The sequence below is a fragment of the Arachis ipaensis genome, chromosome B10 (genome assembly GCF_000816755.2).
Source record: "Arachis ipaensis cultivar K30076 chromosome B10, Araip1.1, whole genome shotgun sequence".
Classification (NCBI taxonomy): Eukaryota; Viridiplantae; Streptophyta; class Magnoliopsida; order Fabales; family Fabaceae; genus Arachis; species Arachis ipaensis.
Genome location: NC_029794.2, coordinates 110,313,056 through 110,334,631, shown reverse-complemented (window position 1 = coordinate 110,334,631; position 21,576 = coordinate 110,313,056). Strand labels below are relative to the sequence as shown.

Below are 21,576 nucleotides of genomic sequence, written 5' to 3'. Positions count from 1 at the left end.
GTAACAAAATGCCCCCTTTTACTACAACCTATACTTGAAGTGCATTTAGGTTTTAAAGATGCCCCATGATATATGAAGCTATAGAGTCTAGAGTGTTTTTTCCTCTCCCTGTTAGTATTTTCTTGAGGTGTAAGACTTTACTAGCCTGGGTGTCAACTAGAGGCTTTTTGAATGGGACAGGACTTATGGTGTCATATGTTTATAAGAGTCTATACTATATATATGTAAGGTAATATACTAAAAGAGTCTAAGTCTGGGTTAATACGCCTTACGTTTGTATGAATGGTGTAACTTTTAACTTCTTAATGTATGTATGAAGCCGTTGCAACATTATGTGATATATTTGGTTGTTATACGTTGCTATGTACATTGAATGAATGCCTGATCATCATCTTCTTTATGTAAGCCGCAAAACTAAACAAATACTACTAATCACTAACGTGCACATTCATAGTCAGTGTGATAGGCTCAATAATATATGAATTAAATAAAGTCTAGAGTCCATAGGTTGACAGATTAATAAATCCCGGCAATTAGGTTAAATTCTTATGAATTGTGTGGTTTTATAAATCAGAAACGTTCTTCAACTCTTTTCTTGATTAATTGACTAAGGGATTAATTTTTAATGAGATTAAAGAGAAATTAAATCACCAAGGGATTGGAGGTTGATTACTAACGGTTTGTCATAAAAGTATTTTTACATAATCAAGGTGGAAAGTAAAAAGTATTAATCCAAAAGCTTTAACATCTCCAAAGCCTTAACTCTTTTATTCATATTATTTCTCATATCTACTATTTTCTTACGCTTGCCTTTATTTAATTCCTGTTTATGCTTAAAGACTTTCAAAACCCTAATTTCCTAGTCTGACTAGATTAATCGATTAATTTTTCTTGCTTAATCCGTTAATCCTCGTGGGATCGACCCTCACTCACCTGAGGTTAATACTTGATTCAACCTAGTGCACTTGTCGGTGTTTTGTGGATTGTGAAATCTACCATCAAGTTTTTGGCGCCGTTGTTGCGGATTAATTGTGGTTAACAAACTATCGATCAATCTATTACCTAGATTAGACCTTTTAATTTTTATTACTATTTTTGTTTTTATTTCCCCCTGGGAAGTACTGTGAAGAGAGTTCCAATTTAATTTTCTTGTTGTTTTTGCCTATACAGAATAACAGGAATAGAGAACCACTTCAGTATGATCTTGAGATTGAAAGAATCTTCGGCAGCAGAGACAACAAGTTAGAAATCAAAGAGTTGAAGAAGAGACTGAAGAAGTGGTTGAGGAAGAATTCCCTGAGCCACAAATGGCAGAGAATGTGAATAATAATGTCGACACACCAAGGAGGATTCTCAAATCATACATTAATCCTAATCCAGATAGTTGTGGAAGCAGTATCATTGCACCTACTGTCCGAGCCAACAATTTTGAATTGAAGCCGCAGCTTGTCACATTGGTTCAACAAAACTGCCAATTCAGTGGAAGCCCACAGAAGGATCCAAATTTGTTTATTTCCAACTTTTTACAAATTTGTGATACGGTCAAGACAAATGGCGTCTCGGCTGAAGTCTATCGTCTGTTTCTCTTCCCTTTTGCTGTAAGGGATTGGGCTAAGCAGTGGTTAGAAAATCAGCGGAAGGAGAGTATAGCTACATGGAGGATTTGGTCACTAAGTTTCTAAACAAATTCTTCCCACCTCAGAGGCTCACCAAGCTCAAAAATGATGTTAAGACCTTCAGACAGCAAAAAGGAGAATCCCTATATGAAGCTTGGGAGAGGTTTAAAGAGATGCTCAGAAAATGCCCTGATGATATGTTTGCTAACTGGGTCCAGCTTTAAATTTTTTATGATGGGATCACCCTCACCTCATGGATAGCACTGGACACTTCGGCTGGAGGATCTTTGTTTATGAAGAAAACTACTAAAGAAGCACAAGAATTGATTGAGATGGTGGCCAATAATCAATATCTCTACTCATCTAAAAGATCATCAAAGAAAGGAGTTAAAGAGTTAGGTGCTTTGGATATACTCTTAGCTTAGAATAAAATTATGTCCCAGCAAATAAATACAATTACTCAGCTCCTAAGAGGAATACAAGTGTCGGCAGTGAGCTCTCAAGAGAATTCCTATGGTGTAAGTAATGGATTCTCTCAAAGTGAAGGCATAGAGTATTATGGACAATCGTCTCTAAGTGAATTACATGGACAACCCCTCAAGATACCCTCAGAATGACCCTTACTCCAACACCTTCAATCCAGGATGGAGGAACCACCCAAATTTTGGATGAAAAAACCAGAACCAAAGACCTACCTCGTTTAACAACACCCACCAACCCCATCAATTCAATAACACCCAACAGAATACCTTCAGCTATCACAACACCAGTAACCCTTCTTTGAATTATTCCCATCAATCACTATCCAACTCACAACCAGCCCAGCAAAATATCCAAAGGCTTTCTAATCTTGAGCTTGTCCTAGAAAAATTATCTTAAAGCACGCTAGCATTCATGGAAGAAACCAGAAGCTTTAAGGAGGAAACGAGAACTAATTTCAAGAATTAAGATACTTCAATTAGGAATTTAGAGGTGCAAATAGGCCAGATTACTCAACAATTGGAAAAGGCCACAAATGTACTTCCCAGTGACACCGTTGCAAATCCACGGGAGGAGTGCAAAGCTATTTACATGAGAAGTGAAAAGGTGGTAGGAGATGAAAAGAAGGAAGAAACCAAGAAGGTTCACTATTGGGGTAAGAAAGGAAGCTCCAGAGGATATTAATCTTCAAGAAGAACATGTACAGCCTACTCTCCAGCAACCTATTCAAGCCACATAAACCCTACCAAAAGAGAGAATCCCAGTGCCTGAGTACGTACCAAGAATTCCATATCCTCAAAGGCTCCAAAGGGAAAATACGTAGAAGCAATATTCTAAATTCTTGAAGATATTCAAGACTTTGCACATCAACATCCCATTCATAGAAGCTTTTGAAAAAATTCCCTTATATGCCAAATGTGTGAAGGATTTGTTGTCCGGGAAGAAATCCTTAAAGGGAGGCCAAACAGTGGTGATGACCAAGGAGTGCAGTGCCATTATTCAAAGAAACTTGCCAACAAAGAAGAAAGATCCAGGGAGTTTTCAAATTCCTTTCACTATTGGCAATACTACCTTTAACAGAGCTTTATGTGATTTAGGGGCAAGTATTAATCTAATACATTTATCTGTGATGAAGAGGTTACAAATTCAAGAGTTGAAACCCACCAAAATAGTTCTACAAATGATAGACAAATCAATCAAGCATGCACATGGAGTGGTTGAAAATGTCTTGGTCAAAGTGGAAAAATTCTTTCTTCCAGTGGATTTTGTCATTCTTGATACGGAGGAAGATGAGCATGCCTCAATCATTCTAGGAAGATCTTTCTTAGCAACTGGAAGAGCCCTTATTGATGTTGAAAAGGGTGAGTTAATGCTGAGGGTGCATGATGAATATCAAGTCTTTCATGTTTTCAAAACTAAGCATCATTCAAGTGATCAAGAGGATTTTATGAAGGTTGAAGCCAAGGATCTAAACTTGCAAGAAGAACCTAATGAATCACTTCCAAAGATCCTACCTTCATGCCCAAGCAAAATAGAAGAAAAGAAGGAGGTAGGGGAAGCTGGAAATTCAATTGAAATTAACAAGAGCTTGCAACTGAAGCCTCCCTTTGCAATCAACAAACCTCCTGACACCAACCTTAAGTTTGGTGTTGGGTGTACATCAAATACAGCGGAGGCCCCAAAGAAGAAAGTTTCTAGAGGGTGGAGGAACAAGAAGATTCCTACTGAAGACTTTTTACCCGGAGACAAAGTAGTTCTATCTCATCACCCACTATTGCCATACACAGTGAGTAGAGTTCTCTCCTTTGAGCATCTTGAGCTAACATATGATGACATAGGAAGGAAATTAAAGGTGAGAGGGGAAAGAGGTGAAGCACTATCAACCTCAACCTTAGCAAGGAATAACCGTCAAGCTAGTGATGTTAAAGAAGCGCTTGTTGGGAGGCAACCCAACATTTGGTATCTCTTTTCATTCGCATATTTTTGTTTTTCTTTACTGAATTCTTAGCAATTATCTGTTTTACATTATGCATAAACACTAAAAAGAAGTTTGGTGCAAGAGATTCAACTATAGACACATGATTTCCCATTAAGTTTGTATTGGTGATGCCCCTAACGTTGTACGCGAAGGCACTGCATACTACGCCAAAGAGGAGTTGTACGTACGCATGCATGCGTGTGTACGCAAAGCTAGGAATTTTGGGAAAGTGTGCATACGCACAAGCCTGTGCGCATACACAGAAAGCCCTCACGTACAACGTGGGAACTTCACGTATAATGTGAAAAAGGGGCTCGCTCCTAGGATTCTAATTTTGGTAAAGTGTGCGTAGGCATAGAAATTTTTCCACTATAACATGGAGGATCTCACTTACTGCGTAAAAGCTAAAGGTTTAATTTTATGCAAGTGTGCGTATGCACACACCTCTGTGTATGCACAAAAAGCAATTCACGCATAATGTGAATTTTCTCACGTATAACATGACAGTGGTAACTTGTTTCAGGGAACAAATTTAAAATCACATATAACGTGAACTATGTCAAGTAGTACTTTAAGGCATAAAATCATAGCTACTTCTTTCACTTAGCCCTACTGTACCATGTTCCACCTGAGCCACCATCCAATCCTCATATCTACACGTACGCTTGTGCTTAAGATCATTATTCTCACACCACATCCAAACCTAAGTTTGGTGTGGTGGTATTCATGCATGCAAGATAAAGGGCTACACCTCACTCTCTTCCTACTGCATCTCATGCATAAGTCCTTCATTCTATTTCATCTTATCATACTTCTTTATCTGGTGTTTCATAATTTTTTTCCAACAATAACTATCGCTTAAGCTTGTTTGTAGATGCAGTATTTGTAACTACTCAGGAATTTAGGAAATCTTGACAAGCTCCATCATCAAGACTATTGTTCCTATCAGGGTTGCATATATGTTCATGGAGTAAGTTTGGTGTGCTACACCAAATTCATATACCACTGGATACTTGGCCTAGTTCACATAGATGGCACCACACCAAGTTTGGTGTTGCCACATTCACCATGTAAACACAGTAACAGCCTCATTATCTTATTTTATTTGGGCTTACTTTTCATTATGTTATGATTTGGATTCTTTTAATTGAATAAGCATATGCATTAATTGAATTATTTCACTTGATAAACCTGCTCCATCACCATTATTTTTTCTTTTCTTTGATGCTTGAGGACAAGCAATTGTTCTAAGTTTGGTGTTAGAGGCTATGCTCTACATAGCCTAAAAGTTGATGAAGAAGATGATGATGAAAAGAAAGATAGTGAGAATTAAGGTTGTTTCTCTCTTTTTTAATAATATGCATGCGTATCAATTTTTTTTATCTTATATAATGCATTTAAGGCTTCTAATGGTCAAGTACATATTTTCACTTGTACATCACAACCCACAATTATAATTGTTCTTGCTTCTGAATATGAGTAATTAATCATGTGTTGAGAGGTTTAATAAAAGAATAGGGAATGATCATAAAAGAGCATGAAAATTTGAGTTTGGGAAACCAAATGAACTAAAAGTGTTCAACATTATTTGAGCCACATTGCTTGAAGCTTTAGTCTAGAGGACTATTATGGAATCTTTATATTTGATAAAACCTTGAAGAACCAACAATATAAGAGATAATAAGCAAGAAAAATGGGTTATAAGGGAAACCAAAGGCTCTGAGTACCATTGACTAAGGAAACTGAAAGAAAATAAGCTCAAATAGCATCCTATTCAAGTGCTTATGGTGCTTATATATCAAGCTAAAGGGATGAAGAACAAAGCATTTAGAAGTCACGGTTAGACTCATGGTGCAAAGCACTCCTCTAAAATGAGAAATCCAAAGGCTCTGAGCACCAATGGTGGGGAAGAATGAAAAGAAAAAATAAGCTCAAAGAGCTCCCCAACTATGTGCTTGTGGTATTTGTGTATCAAGCCAAAAGTTTGAAAACAAAATAATTAGAGTCACGGCTAGGCTCAAGGTGCAAAGCACCCAATGAACTTAAATGAGGGAAAGATAGTAAACAAGCTTGCTTCAAGGTGATGATTCAAGAAAGCGTTCCATAATCTAATCTAGATAGAAGCCTTGAAAGATTTTAGTCAATTGTATTGAACTGTGCATAAGTGAAACGGTTGTCCAGAATCATTTAGATTGCAATCTTTTATTCCTGTATCATAAGGTTAAGAATTTTTTATTAAGCCATGATTCTTTGGTCGCTTGAGGACAAGCAAGGTTTTAAGTTTGGTGTTGTGATGCATGCGCATCTTTAGTGTTTTTTCCTCTTGTTTTCAAGTGATTTATTGAGAATTTATGCTAATTAATCAAGGAATTTGAGATTTGAATGAATATTACTTTGATTAGTTGAATTGATTGATTACAAGAAGCTTCAGAAGAAAAACACAAAGAAACAGAATGGAAAGCATGCATACAGAGGGCTTTCTGGAAAAGAATAGAAGATGGAAACAGAAAGCCCCCTAGAACAGAAAGCTCTGGAAAGCAAAAAAGGGATCTTGGGCGTTGTACGTAAACAAGAGGGAAAATACTACATGAAAGGAGAAAAAGGAAGTGTGCGTATGCACAACCTGTGCGTACGCACAACTGACTATTATTAAACATTTCACGTAGTACATAGGCAATTTCACGTACTACGCAGAAGATGCGCGTACACACATGCATGCATACTGGTGCACGAAATTGTGATCACACTTTTCACAACTCCGCACAACTAACCAGCAAGTGCACTGGGTCATCCAAGTAATACCTTACGTGAGTAAGGGTCGATCCCACGGAGATTGTCGGCTTGAAGCAAGCTATGGTTATCTTATAAATCTTAGTCAGGAGATTAATAATAAAATGATTTTATTTATGAAAAGTAAATAACATAAAATAGATGGTACTTGTGATTCAATAATAAGGAACAGGTTGAGGTTCCGGAGATGCTCTGTCGTCTGAATCTCTGCATTCCTACTGTCTTCTTCTCCAAACATGCATGGCTTCCTTCAATGGCAAGCTGTATGATCCTCTCGGATGATATGGAAAGCCCAAGATGTCTACTTTCCAACGCAATTTAGAGAGCGCCAATTGGGCTTCTGTAGCTCCAAAAAATCCATTTCGAGTGCAGGAGGGTCAGAATCCAACAGCATCTGTAGTCCTTTCTCAGCCTCTGAATCAGATTTTTGCTCAGGTCCCTCAATTTCAGCCAGAAAATATCTGAAATTATAGAAAAACATACAAACTCATAGTAAAGCACAGAAATGTGATTTTTGAATAAAAACTAATAAAAATATAATAAGAAGTAACTAAATATACTAAAAACTACCTAAAAAACAATGCCAAAAAGGGTATAAATTATCCGCTCATCACATACGCACAGGTTGGATTTCAAGTAATACGTGGAGTTTCTCACGTACTACGTTAGATCAAGCATCTTAAGGAAATTGGCTCACGTACAATGGAGCTACTTCTCGTTGTACGTGAGCCCATAAATGAAACTCCAGTATCACTCTCTCAAGTCACGTATAACGTCGAACAACCCACGTATTACGTGGGCCTCACTGCCCCTTCCAAAACCTCAATTTAAGATTTTCTGTTCTTCAAAATTTTAACTCTTGCGGATCATTCACAATTAATGCTAACAGTTATTAAAGATCACAAGCAATCAAGAAAGATATCTTCTCAGTGGAGAATAATTTGAAAAAGATTTTATTCTGTTTTAGATTTTAATTTTTTTTTTAAATTTTAATTTGATTCAACTTTAGCTGAAATTAAAAAGAAAGATAAGATAACAAAATTTTAAAAATCAAAGAAAAAGATAAGATAAAGATTAAAGATAAAAATATAAACAAAAAAATTAAATTAAATGAAAAGATAACAATGAGACACCAAACTTAAAAATTTTGAAATTAAACAACAAGAATTTTAAAAAATTAAAAGGAAAAATACTAAAAGACACCAAACTTAAAAATTTTGAAATCAAAGACACTAATTTTCGAAAAATTAAAAAGAAAAAACACTAAAGGAGACCAAACTTAAAGATTTTGAAACCAAATAAGGAAAAACACAAAGAAAAATTCGAACACAAAGAAAGAAAAACAAGAACAATTTTCAAAGATTCAAGAAAAGAAACAAAAACCAAAGGGACACCAAACTTAAGACTTGACACAAGACTCAAACAAAAGAAAAAGATGACTAAAGATAAATTTTTGAAAAAGATTTTTTATTTAAAAAGTTTTCAAAAATTAACAAGAAAAGAAATTAAAAGAAAACTAGTAAAAAGTACCTGTTCTAAGGAGCAAGACAACCGTTAGTTTGTCAATCTCGAACAATCCCCAGCAACGGTACAAAAAACTTGGTGCGCAAAAATAAAACTCGCACAACTGAACCGACAAGTGTACCAGGTCGTCCAAGTAATATCTCAGGTAAGTGAGGATCGATTCCACGAGGATTGCCGGATTGAGCAAGCAGTGGTTATCATGCAGATCTTAGTCAGGCGAATAGAAAGTTGATTGTTGTTGTTGTAGGCGCATAAACAAAATAATGACGAAAGCAATAAAGAATTGATGTAGAAACAATAGTAAGAAATCAGTTAAGGCCTCGGAGATGCTTGTTCTTCCGGATTAGTACTTCTTACTAACTACTTTAACAATGAGTGATTCATTCAATGGCAAGGCTATAAGTGATTAAGCCAGGGGTAGTGGTCATTAATTTCCTCTGATCTAAACCAAACGCCCGAACAGGTCGGTCAATCTGGACGAGGGTGAAGCTTACGCAATTCAATCTCTGATGATCCTACTCAAAACGCTACAAACAAGGTCAAATCTTCTGGATCAGAGAATGAAGCTCTATGATTCTAGCCTTGACGCCACAGGGACCTCAATTACCCATGACTAACGAGATTTCATGTCACGTATCCCAATTAGCCCAAATAACTTGTTGGAACTTGTGATGTACTCTCAAGATGTAGCTCGATGCTATCTGGGTCAGGACTCGTAAAGAACTTATGTAGAATAAGGGGTCATACTTTCGTTTCACCTCAGCATAAAGATGAAGAGCGAGAATACATCATAGAATTGAATCAAACATATATTAAAGTAGAAAAGTAATGATATCAATCCATAGGAATGAGCAAAGCTCCTATCCTTAACTTAGGAGGTTTAGTTGCTCATGTTTTACAAAGAAGGTGCAAAGTACTATGTCTGTGCTTCTCCCCTCCTAGGAGACATAATCCTCAAGAGGAAGGAAGTTCCTTATTTATAGTAAATAGTAGACCTAAAAGATGTTAATTTAAATTTAAAAGTTACAAAAATATGACTAAGTAAGCTAAGGGGTGCTAAAATCCACTTTAGGGCCCATTTGGAGTGATTTGGGCTGAAGACTGGCATTCAACTTGGATTCTGGCACTGAACTTCGCTGGTCCTGCTCCCTGGCTGGCGTTGAACGCCAGTTTGGGCATTCAACTTGGGAGGTTGGTCCTGTTTGGGCGTTGAGGAGTAAGTTGGGCGTTCAACTCCCATTTTGGACAGTCCTTTCCAAAGAAAAGTATAGACTATTATCTATTGCTGGAAAGTCCTGGAAGTTGTCTTTCCAACACCGTTAAGAACGCATCAATTGGACCTCTATAGCTCCAGAAATGCTTATTTGAATGTTAGGAGGTCAGGACTTGACAGCATCTGCTATCCTTTCTTCAAAGTAGCATCCAAAATGTGAATTTTGCACTAAAACCTACTAAAACATAATAAAACTCAACAAAATATAACTAAAACACTAAGAAAATAGTACCAAAAAGGGTATAAAATATCCACTCATCAGCGAGTTAGTTAAGAATTAGAATTGACAAGTTTATTATTTAGACTAAAGATAAACTATCAATTCAAAGGGGCATATATTACTCGAGCAACATAGTTTCTGTGGTTGATGTGCAAAAACCGATCACAAATTGAAGGGCGTTAAGAGGGAGACTGTCGAAGGAGAAATCAAAGAAGAATTTTAAAATCCATGAAATTGGGCACGAACAGTTTTTTGGTGAATCTGGTGAGCAAGTGACGTGTCACAAAGTGATTGGGAATCAAGGTTGGAAATTCTTTCCAGAAACACACTCTAACAAACTCTCACATCCTAGTGACTTTTTGAGACGTTTGTCCTGAGTTAGTTTCTGTAGGATTTCTTCTCTTTCCTTCATCTTTACCAATTCTATATTTACATTCATATAATTTACTTTTTTTGCAAAGTTAATTTTATTTTTCTAGTACTTTAAATTCTTCATTTTTATCTTTGATACTTTTGAATTTCTATGAAAGTTCTTTATTTTTACTTTTGTAACACTTTAAGATCATGTGAAGTATTCTTTATGTTAAGTTATTTTTCTTTTTTGTTTTAAGTAAAGTTGATTCGTTTTATCTCATTAGTTTTTTTTTTTTTGTGACTTTTTATCTCATTAGTTATTTTTTGTAAAAGTTTTTTTTCTTTATTATTGACAAAATAAAGATTTTGATGCACATAAAACTGATATTCATAATGAGGAGTAGATTTCATTTTTAAATATTAAATTTCAAATCACTTGAATTATTCACAATCATCAAAATTATTTTGACATTTTAATTTGTTAATAATCCACATAAGAGTAATATATACCCACATCTAGGTTCTCTTACCTTTTTTCTACTCTTGGCCTCACTTCTCTGTACCTTTGATGAACTTATAGACTTATAGTCTTGTCTTTTGTATCTTCTATCTCTCCTTTTGAATCATTAGATTTTTCACTCTCCAAATTTTCTTTTTAATAAACCATATTTCACTTTGCTAGCAATGACTTTCCACCACTTTTAGAGAATTTTAACTTAGAAGCCGCCGTGTTTGGAATTTCTTTCTTATAAATTAAAATATTTTCATCATTAAAATATGAAAATTCTATGGCAAGTGATAAAATAGATATCGAATTTTGCTTCAACTTGCACATTTTAAATAGTTATTTAAATATTGTTAAGAAGAATCAGATTAAATGACCAAATTATTTGTTAAATATAAAAAAAATTATTTGTAAAATAACATAATACTTATCGTTTTTATCTTTAAAAATTATTTTTATTAACAATATAAATTTTTAGATACCATTTTAATTATGGATTTAGTTTTGATACACTGACACAGTTGTGCAATCACATCAATTTTTTTAGATAACTGTTTACACGGTCAATGTAAAAGATATTTATTTTTGTTGATATAGCATTACATAATTAGATGCACATGTAAAATTACTTTATACTAAAATATTACGTAATTAAATACACATGTAAAATTACTTTACTTTACACTGACAGTGTATCAAAATTAAATTCTTTAATTATTTACCCTACTTTTAGTAACGACTACTCCTTTTGGATCATACACACACACGATATATGACTCAGCTCGTAGACTCGTACGAGTTTACCTGTAATAAATTTTTTATAAAAAATATATATAATGTATAATATATATATATATATATATATATATATATTTACTCAAATATAGGCATTCAAATTTAACAATTTTAACATCAAAACACATAATAAATTAACATAATACTATAATTATAACAAGTATTCTAGACCACACATTCAAATCCTTCACAAGTAAGCATCTAGTTCAACATAAAACACACAATCAAAGTTTCATATAACACAACCAAAAAACAAAAGAAAACAACAAAGCAACAATTAAATGTTCTAATAAAGTAAACGTCTAAAGCTGAAATCCTCCAATATCTTCATCTTCCATGGCATCAACATCATTATCTTTACCATCTTCATCAGAAACATCATTTCTTTCAGATTCAGGTTCGACACGGCCAACAAAATCATCATCATTCACATGTTCATCTTCTTCCTCCATTAAATTTTGTTGTGGATCCCCAATGAACTCATTCCCACCTCCCTCACCCATATTGAATTCATTACTATTCATACTCGGAATAGAAAATTCATTACTATTTGGATCATCATTAGTATTTTCATTTGTTGGTAAGTGAGAATGCTCAACACTTTCAACAAGATTCTCATTAACATCTTCAGTTATCCACTCATCATCAGAATGCACTGCATTAAATTCAAGTTTCGGAATTTTTCTAATTTGCTTGCCCTTTAATTTCAAATTATACATAACATACACTAAATCATTCATTTTCTTTTGATGCAACCGATTTCTTCTCTTTGTATGAACCTAAAAACATATAATACCATTAGTTAATAAATTATAAATATACAATAATTAAAATTGAAATAAATAAAGAATAGTTCTAGGAATCACCATTTCAAATGCACTCCAATTACGCTCACAACCAGATGAACTACAAGTTAAGCTTAGAACTTGGATAACAAACTTCTTTAATTCTAGACAACTATCTCTATAAAAGTCCCACAACTGCAGGTAGCATGGTCTTCCTACTACTTTTTGCAGTTTCATTGCCAAAGAAGCCTCTAGCATAATGAAAGTCAGGAAGTTGTAGACCAATCTTTTTTCTTTCTTCCTGGTTAGAAACCAATTTTTTCAAACAACTATATAGACCAATCTTAATGTCAGCATCATCAACCATGAAATTATGATCATAGTGATAATGATTAATGAGGATTAAAATAATACGCAGCAACATGCAATGGCCTATGGAATTGGCTTTTCCACCTTCCATCAATAATTTTCCATATAGGTTCATAACTAAAAATAACAATGCAAATGAATAAGAATTAAAAAATAAAATAGATAATTGAATATAATAAGAAAACATGGTAACATGATACATTGATAATCAAATATTAAAACCTTTAATTAGTCAAGATTACCTCTTTTTAACATAACTAAAGTTAGTCTTAATTATTTCTTTGGCTTTTCTCATACCTTTAAATATGAAACCCATGGCTGGTTTTTCATCTGAATCTACCAAGCGAAGGACTGTAATGAGAGGAACAGCAGCCAAGGTAGTGAACTCGTAGTTTTTACCTTGACTCGAAAAGTTAGTTCAAAATCGTAAGTCATTGAATCATAAGAGAGAACGTAAACATGACTCGTAAAATATAAAATTAAAATTATAAAAAATCTGATAACACAAATCTACAAGTCAAAAGTCACAATTCATAACAAAGCTCAATAACTAATTACTTTGTGCATTATACCATAATATAAAATTTTCAATCATCTTTCATAGAGTATCCCTTCACTTTGTAGCATAAGTATTTAGTTTCTGAAATTTTTTTTAGAAGCAATAGTATTTAATAGTAGCTGGTTTATCAGTATGTACAAAAATGATCATATGAGGACAAATTCCCAGAAAGGGAAAGATCTTGGACAAAAAATGAAAATTCAACACTGCACATCTCTGAGTACAAAATAAAATCATGTGATGGTGATAGTGTTTATGGCAAGTTTTCCTTGCTAAGGTAATGCATGATGAATCTTCATCTTATGTTGCTTCATATGGTTGAGTTTATTGCAATGCTTAATTAGATTAATTCATCATTAACTTTGAAGCTTAGTTGATGAACGCTTTGTTGCATAGTTCCAAAAGCAAGATAACAAACTCCCCATGCCTTCACGTGCTGCACTGCTTTTTCTTCTTTGTATAACTTTAATAAACTCATCAGCACTCAAGTTTCCATCCCGGTTAGCATAAAAAACATGAAAAATTATGTCAGCAACTGCATCTGTAATAGTGATGCCACATACCAGTGATGCTGCTCTCTGAAAATCAGATTTTGTCAACTCTCCACTAATTTTCCCATAGTTGAATATGGCTAGGGAGAAGAATTCCAACTGCTTGCACAATTCTGCAAAGGCTTCAAACTCTTGAAAAGTGATTTTTATGTTTCTGAGATACGAATCATCGTTCATTTTCTCCACCTTATCCAACAGTTTATTTATATGATTGATATCAGTAGCTGCAACCAAGGAAAGTGCGAAATCTTTGGCTGAAATTATTCCTTTTCTGTTGTAGTCATAGTAAGCAAACTATGTCCAATGCCATGATAATAAATTAACAATTCAAGTTTTCAGCTAAATAAAATTCAACAAAAAAATTTAACCTGCAAAGAAGTAAAGAACAGCTTTATCGTGACTTGTGAACACAAACCAGTAAAATGAACAATCACTGAACAAGGGAGGCGAACCAGATTTAAGGCTTATCTAAAATCACTAAACAGGGGAGGCGAAAAGCGTAGTAGGCAGCAACAACCAACCATGAACACCGATAGTCAATGACACAGAGCATCAGCAATACTAAGTCAGCAACCTTCCAATGCAGTCACAGTTGCAATCAGAGAGAGCCAGAAAGGCAGAGATACACTCACAGGGGCACCGCGACAAGCCTTAGGTGTCACAGTAACACAATTTTTCTTCTCCGATTTGGTGATTTTAGAATTCAGAGGGAGTTCAGAGTTTAGAGGGAGGAAAAGTGATAAATTGAATGAGGTGAAAATTGAAAAGACAGTTATAGATTAAGGAAAAATTGTTAGGCTAAACGATTCAAGAAGAATTTGTAGGGACATTTACCTTCTTCACTTCAGATTGGGCTCTAAGGTTTGAATTGGTTGCAATTTGGGACAAAAAACCCGCTTCTGAAGCTTTCTTGAAACTGGAACGCAACCTCGCTGGAAAACTCGCGATTCTAGCGTTTGAGCGTGTTTCCTCGGCGATTCAACACGGAGTTGCTTCCTGGAAGATGAGAAGCATAAACGAGATGGGAGGGAGAAACAAAATCGCAGAATCATGCGATTCTACAAGTAGAATCGCGATTTTAACTACTTTGGCAGCAGCCTTAAGGCATATGACAATATTCTTCCATATCCTACTATCCAAGGCCATGTTTTGGACTCTTATTCCTTCAGGCATTAATACAATCTTAGTTGTCTTCCAAGCATCAGAAGTAAACATAGTCATCAATGGTCCTTTATTATCATGAAGACAAGTGGGAGTCAAATAGGCAGTGGCAAATCTTATGGCACCTGGTCGAATCAAGTCCTTTTCCTTTGTAAAATTCCTCAGCATGCTAATGAGCATACTCCTGGAGTAGATAAAACTGGTGATTTTTCTTCCCTTTTTTATAGTTGTTTCATGCACCTTTAACTTCTTTTCAAAATCTTCCAATATCAAATCAATGCAGTGCGTAGCACATGGTGTCCAGTACAAAGTTTTTCTAGTCTCCATTAATTTTTCTCCAGTAACCTTATAATTAGCAGCATTGTCTGTAACAATTTGGACCATATTCTCTTCGCCAACAAATTCTACAGCATCTTCTAGCATTTTGACAACTTTATCCGTTGTTTTTGATATGTCAGAAGTGTCCAATAAATAAAGGAAAACTATTCCTTTAGGCTTGTTCACCAAAAAAATTACAAATACTATGCTTTTTTTATCTGTCCATCCATCCGACATGATTGAACAACCAGTTCTCTTCCACTCTACCTTAAATTCTGTAAGTATTTCATCAGCATTGGTCACTGCTTTCTTTAATTGGGTTTCTCTTAACTCATGGTAAGAAGGGGGTTTGTAGCCGATTCCATATATCCCAACCATCTCACAAAACTTTAAAAACTCAGGATTCTTAATAACATTGAAAGAAATAGCACTTGTATAGAAAAATATAGCACATGGTTGATCACATCGTTCCTTTAGATCCTTCTTCATCATTTGATTTATTGTTGATTGAACTTGAGCCCCTTTTTCTTTTGTGACAAAGTTGCGAATATCTTTCCCCTTTTATTGAGAATTGTCCTTCTCCTTTTCTATTTGCTTAGGATAATCCTCATCGTCACCTAATCTTCTCTTTTTCAATGATGCTTTTTTAGCCTCCACACAAACTTTCAACATCACAGCCTTAACTTCTTCAGGTAATGAAGCACAAAGCTCTGAATCCTCTTTAGTACTGGCAAGATGATGCTTGAACCTATGAATTCCTCCCTTTATAGTCTTTGAGCAATAATTACACTTCACTTTTTTACCATTGCCTTGAACATCAATCCCATGTTTTCATCCTATATCACTTCTATTTTCAGTTGCATTTTTTCTCCTAGAAACAGTAGGTCTAGGAATACTAGGAACTGAAGACCCTGCCTCTAAACCAACAGTCTCAGACATTTTGTATTTTTGTCTCTAAATCAACAAATCAACAAACCAAATAATTAATTTAGCAAAGTTATCCACTTATCTTTATCCATCTCTAAATAATAATTAAAAATTATTTTAGAGTTATCCACTAAAATACAGAGTTTCAGATTCAGTTGCAAAGTTATCAAAGTTGATAAATAATAAATTCAAATTTCAGATTTCAATTGCCAAGTTATCCACTAGATTACTATCAAAGTTAATAAATTCATAACCAACACTAACAAGTAACAACTACAAATTACAAGAAGCTGCTATTAAGAACAAACTAAACTAATACTAACATTTCAGAGTTTCAATATTTCATATATTCAGATTTATTAACAAAAAATAACTAACTAAATAACTAACAGTCTAAGTGTTTAACACTAACATCTAACAACTAACAAGTCCAGAACCAATCAACCTATTATCTATTGATATCAGTAGTTTAGAAAAAATAATTAAGCCACACATTTTAGTTTTTTTGATACATTATTAACTTATTAAAGCATCAGTTTAATTTTTTTCCATCAAATTTCAATAACCAATTCTGTGTATGACTTTTTAATCCATATTTCATCATTTATGACACTAGAATTTAAACTAAAAAAAATTTAAAAAGTTAATATCAGAACCAAAATGGCAAAATTCATACCAAAATTATTGATATTTAAATTTGTTTAAAAAAATTACTTTGGAGAAGGAAACTCGGGCAGAACCGAAAAAGAAGAGAGGCAGCTCAGACAACCGGAATGGCGATCGAAACCCCTTGCCGAAGTGAAGCAGAAGTAGATCGGCAGTGCATAAGAAAGAGCCGCAGAACAGAGGCGAGGAACGCAGACCAAAGGCGAGGAACAACGTGCCATGAAGCGTCGAGTTCTCCGGTGTGGGGAAGAATGAGGCATCGAGAAACCTTCATCGTCAGCCTTCACCTTCACCGAGGAAGTGAGGAGTGGACATGAACGATGGTGGCGGCGATGTACCACGAGGAAGAAGATGGCGGGGGATCCGTTCGGCCTCCGACGTGGCGGCGCAGACAACGGTAGATGGCGGTGCAGACAATGGTGAAAAAGAACGATGAGCTTGGAGAAGAGAGTGTTAGCGCCGTTTGGGATTAGGGTTACCTTACATGAATGACGCCATTTCTCTCTCTCTTTTTTTTTTGGGGCCCAAAACGACGCCATTTTGGCGAAAATGGGCACCCAAATCAAATTCGTTGACTCGCCCTCAAACACGCGAGTTTGACCGAGTTTACCCGAATCTATCCAAAAACGAGTTTGTGTCCGAATTAACTCAATTTTACTACCTAAACTCGTAAACTTGTACAAGTTTAAGGACAACAATGACTGGGATGCTTATCAAGCATCTTTTCACCGCTCAACAACTTAATCACACTCGAGTCACACTTCTGATTCTCGCCTTCCCTACCAGATTAGCTCTTTCAAAGGCTCATTTTGTCTATTGAACCTGTTTTATGATTTCTGTATTTGGTTGATTGGGTCTTCTATAATTGTCTCCATGAACTTCTTTATTGCGCCATCCTCAAATCCTCCCGCAGGTAGTGAAATAGATATCTTTCCACCCTATGTTTTTATTTTGCCCCAATTGTTTCCTGAAATTATTGAAACCCAGGGGGAAGTGGGACACTGTTCCTGAAACGATGTGACACTGGGCCATGTCATGAGTTTTTCCTCTCTATGAGACGATAACCTGCATACAATGTCTCACTGGGCCCTAATAAAAATTCAGTCCAATATTGACCTGAACTGGGAAAAAATTTCTTCGGTCCAATAAGAGAAAAAAAGCATGTGTACCCCTTTCAGGCGTCAGTCCCCGTTATTTGGCCAGATATATCCAACCACTGATTTGGTTCCACGTATTGTGACCAGCCACGTGTTCAATATTAATTGGGCAAAGACATGTCACAACTCACAAAGCGTAATAGTGTGGAAGTCAAGCACAGCGTGTTAGAAGTGGTTAGTTAATAGTTAGTGACTTGGCGTTTGTAAGTCGTTCGTAAAAGAAAGCAAATCTAACGTGAAGAGTCTTCGAACCCCAGTTTCCGGTAACAGCTTTGAACCGTGGCTTCCTCAGGGACCGTCTCTCGCAGAAAACCACCTTCTTCTTCTTCTTCTTCCCAAACACCCGGGTCGACCCGAATCGTGTATAGAGAACCGGGTAGGCATTCGGAGTCCGAATTGCCGATCTGGCAGCGGAACTGGTTCATAGCTTTGCTGTTCCTCATGGCTTTGGGATTCTTCGGCCTCGCTCTCTTCCTCTTCCTTACCCTCGATTATGACGTCGGTGCTTCTCCATCCGCTTCCGCTTCCGCCTCTGCTGCCTCCTCGGAAGGCGTCGAGGTTCCATTTCTTTTTTCTTTTCTCGATTTCGTTGTTTGGAGAAGTGAACCTGTGATTAGGGTTAGGGATAGGGATGGGGATTTTGTTGATTGATTTTTTGACAATAGCTGCTCGATTTGGGGGGATCGTACAGGTGCACATCACTTATGGATCGGTTATAAAGCTTATGCACGAGAAGACCAAGTTTCGTTTGCATTCCCATGATGTTCCGTATGGTTCTGGCAGTGGACAACAATCGGTTACTGGTTTTCCCAATGTTGATGATTCCAATAGTTACTGGGTATGAAATTCCTTTCTTGCCTTCTACTAGTTTATTTTTTATTTTTCTATAAATAAGAAAATTGGTTTGATTAACTGGTGTGTGATGGTGTTGTGTTTTGAATATTGTGTCATGGGCAGTATCCGATGTATGATTATAGCTTAATAAGGACAAAGCAGTAACTAATAACTATTGTAGATTACTATGAGCTGAATTGTTAGGTTATAATAGACTTTGAAGCTTTACGGCATTTGGTCTTGACTCTTGAGACTTTAGCTGAGGTATGTGCATTGTTTTTCAGATTGTTAGACCTGAGCCAGGAACTTCTGCTAAACAAGGTGACACCATTAAAAGTGGTACAATCATTAGATTGCAGCACATGAGGACCAGGAAGTGGCTGCACAGCCATTTGCATGCTTCCCCAATATCAGGCAATCTCGAGGTATGTGGATGTTTTTCTGTGTGGTGTTGTATTTGCCTTGTCCATTTTATTGTTAATTGATTGATAATAACTGAATGAGGACGATTCAATTGCAATCTATTGATCCGTTCTAATTGATATACCTCCATCGCAGTCTGCGATTTTGGTTTCTGTTGTGCTTGTTAGGATTGAGGCTGGACTTGTTTTTATTTTGATTGTTTCACTTCTTTCCCCCCAACTTACAAGGGATCATGTACCTCATTTATGCACCAGGACATTGGTTATTTCCGTTATTAATTCCCTTTGGGATGCTATTTGTTCTTCAAAATTCAAATCAACGCTGACTGATATATGATTCATTGAAAGATTTATCGGGATTATCAGTTAGTGAATGCACATGTTCATTGCCTCACCTGCATCACTTAACTCTATCTAATAAACAAGCTTTAGTCCATTAATTTTGTGATTTTTTTAGTAAATCTTATTATGTTATGACTGGCATTTCCAAGAGTTATTTGCCTTTTCAATCCTTTTAGATTTGTTAGCACAAATGGATATCTGACTTTAACTTTCTGAATTGAAAATAGGTGAGTTGCTTTGGAGGAGAGTCTGAGTCTGACACTGGGGACTATTGGAGGTGAGCAACAATGAAAGTTATTATAATTTTTACATCTCAATATTTTGTTAGGTTCATAACATTATATTGGCTTCATTTTTATTAGGCTTTTTATAGAAGGAAGTGGGAAGACATGGAAACAAGATCAGAGGATCAGGCTTCAGCATGTGGACACCGGAGGCTATCTACATAGTCATGATAAGAAATACTCTCGGATTGCTGGAGGGCAGCAAGAGGTAAGAATTGGCATAGAATTTGAAAATATCCTATTCTCCTTTAATGAACTATTTTATTGATTTATTTATATGTTTATAATAATTTTTTTTGTATGGAAATTTTAGGACAGGCTAGGTAGAGAAAATCGAGAATTTTATGTGAAATCAGAAAAGTGAATTAAATACATAAACCATGAAATCATAATGAGATTTAAATCATAAAATTTTCTGACCTAGTAGAAATTTTGTAAATTGATTGATTCATTTAAAATTGTAATATCAAAAATTTTAAAAGTTAAATCAAGATTCTAGCTACCTTATGCCTTCAGCTAGTTATATATATTGATTACTAAATCGACTTTGGTTATCATTTGTTCTTATTTTCTTATGTAATGTGTTGTAAACTTGTACTAGGTTTGTGGTTTACGTGAAAAACGTGCGGACAATGTCTGGTTGGCAGCTGAAGGCGTCTACCTTCCTGTTACTGAAAGCAAATGAAGTTGATTACATTGATGCTATGTCGAACAGCACAATGGACTGCTGAAATTTTAGCTGCCAGCATTGGTTCAGATGTTAGATAGATGTAGGGAATAGGCTGTCTATTGAATCTAAAAATGAGGGGGGTGAAGTGAACGATTTTAGGATGATATGACCATATGATAGTAATACTTTGTCATTGGTTCACTTGTTATGCGATGTCCTAAGAGAACGGCAATTAACAGCAATTACTTTAATTTTCAAGTGAGTTTACAATTTTACTGATCAAATGAAACATTTGCTTGAACTGTTGAATTTAATTTAGTGATCCTATATAAATGTCACTTGTCATGTTTTTTGTTCTCTTAATTAAGTTCGAATGTATTTTTTACGTTCTATTTTTCTAACAATGATAGGGTGTTGCCTTGTTTTTATATAACATTAAGTTTGATAGGATACTAATATGTACGAAATACAAACTATTTTGAGTTCAACAAAAAATTTTCTATTTTGTGTGGTTAATATTATGCCATGAGGTTTTTGAAATTGTTAGTATTCGGTTTGCTATTGGGATTTTGAGGATGGTTGTAATACTTTTAGTCTTCTATTTTTGGCATGCATGCTCTTAGTCTTAGGCATATTATTCTCAAGAAATCCCAACCTTTTTGGTGTAATTGGATCGGAAAGTTAGCTGAATAGTTGATATGAATGACAGACAAATTTCCATATTTAAAGTTAGAAAATGAAAAACGTTTGGAAATATATGAATGGGTAAAGTACTGTTTTGATCTCTAACGTTTAGGGTGAATTTTATTTTGGTCTCTAATATTTTAATCATTCTATTTTTATTTCTAAACTTTTAAAATGGTATCAATATTATTCCACCATCAAATTTTTTACTAATATTTAACGAAATTGATGTACTATTAATAATATTGTTGTTAAAGCTATTATATGATATTTATTAATATTATTTTTCAATAAATACAGATAGTATATAAC

General features: G+C 35.1%; 1 protein-coding gene across 1 annotated transcript; it reads left to right on the top strand.

Annotated features, from left to right (window-relative positions):
* LOC107623695 (stromal cell-derived factor 2-like protein) lies at positions 18,177-20,925 on the top strand. Its single transcript, XM_016326043.2, has 6 exons — positions 18,177-18,586; positions 18,720-18,866; positions 19,147-19,287; positions 19,854-19,903; positions 19,989-20,118; positions 20,512-20,925. The coding sequence occupies exons 1-6, from the start codon at positions 18,470-18,472 to the stop codon at positions 20,593-20,595; spliced, it is 669 nt and encodes a 222-aa protein (XP_016181529.1). The 5' UTR covers positions 18,177-18,469; the 3' UTR covers positions 20,596-20,925.

Bases quoted from the DNA above. Each gene is read 5' to 3' on its own strand.
- LOC107623695 (XM_016326043.2), top strand. From the start codon at position 18,470: ATGGCTTTGGGATTCTTCGGCCTCGCTCTCTTCCTCTTCCTTACCCTC. The intron at 19,288-19,853 runs GTATGTGGATGT...AATTGAAAATAG, and splicing joins CAATATCAGGCAATCTCGAG to GTGAGTTGCTTTGGAGGAGA. The intron at 20,119-20,511 runs GTAAGAATTGGC...AACTTGTACTAG, and splicing joins TTGCTGGAGGGCAGCAAGAG to GTTTGTGGTTTACGTGAAAA.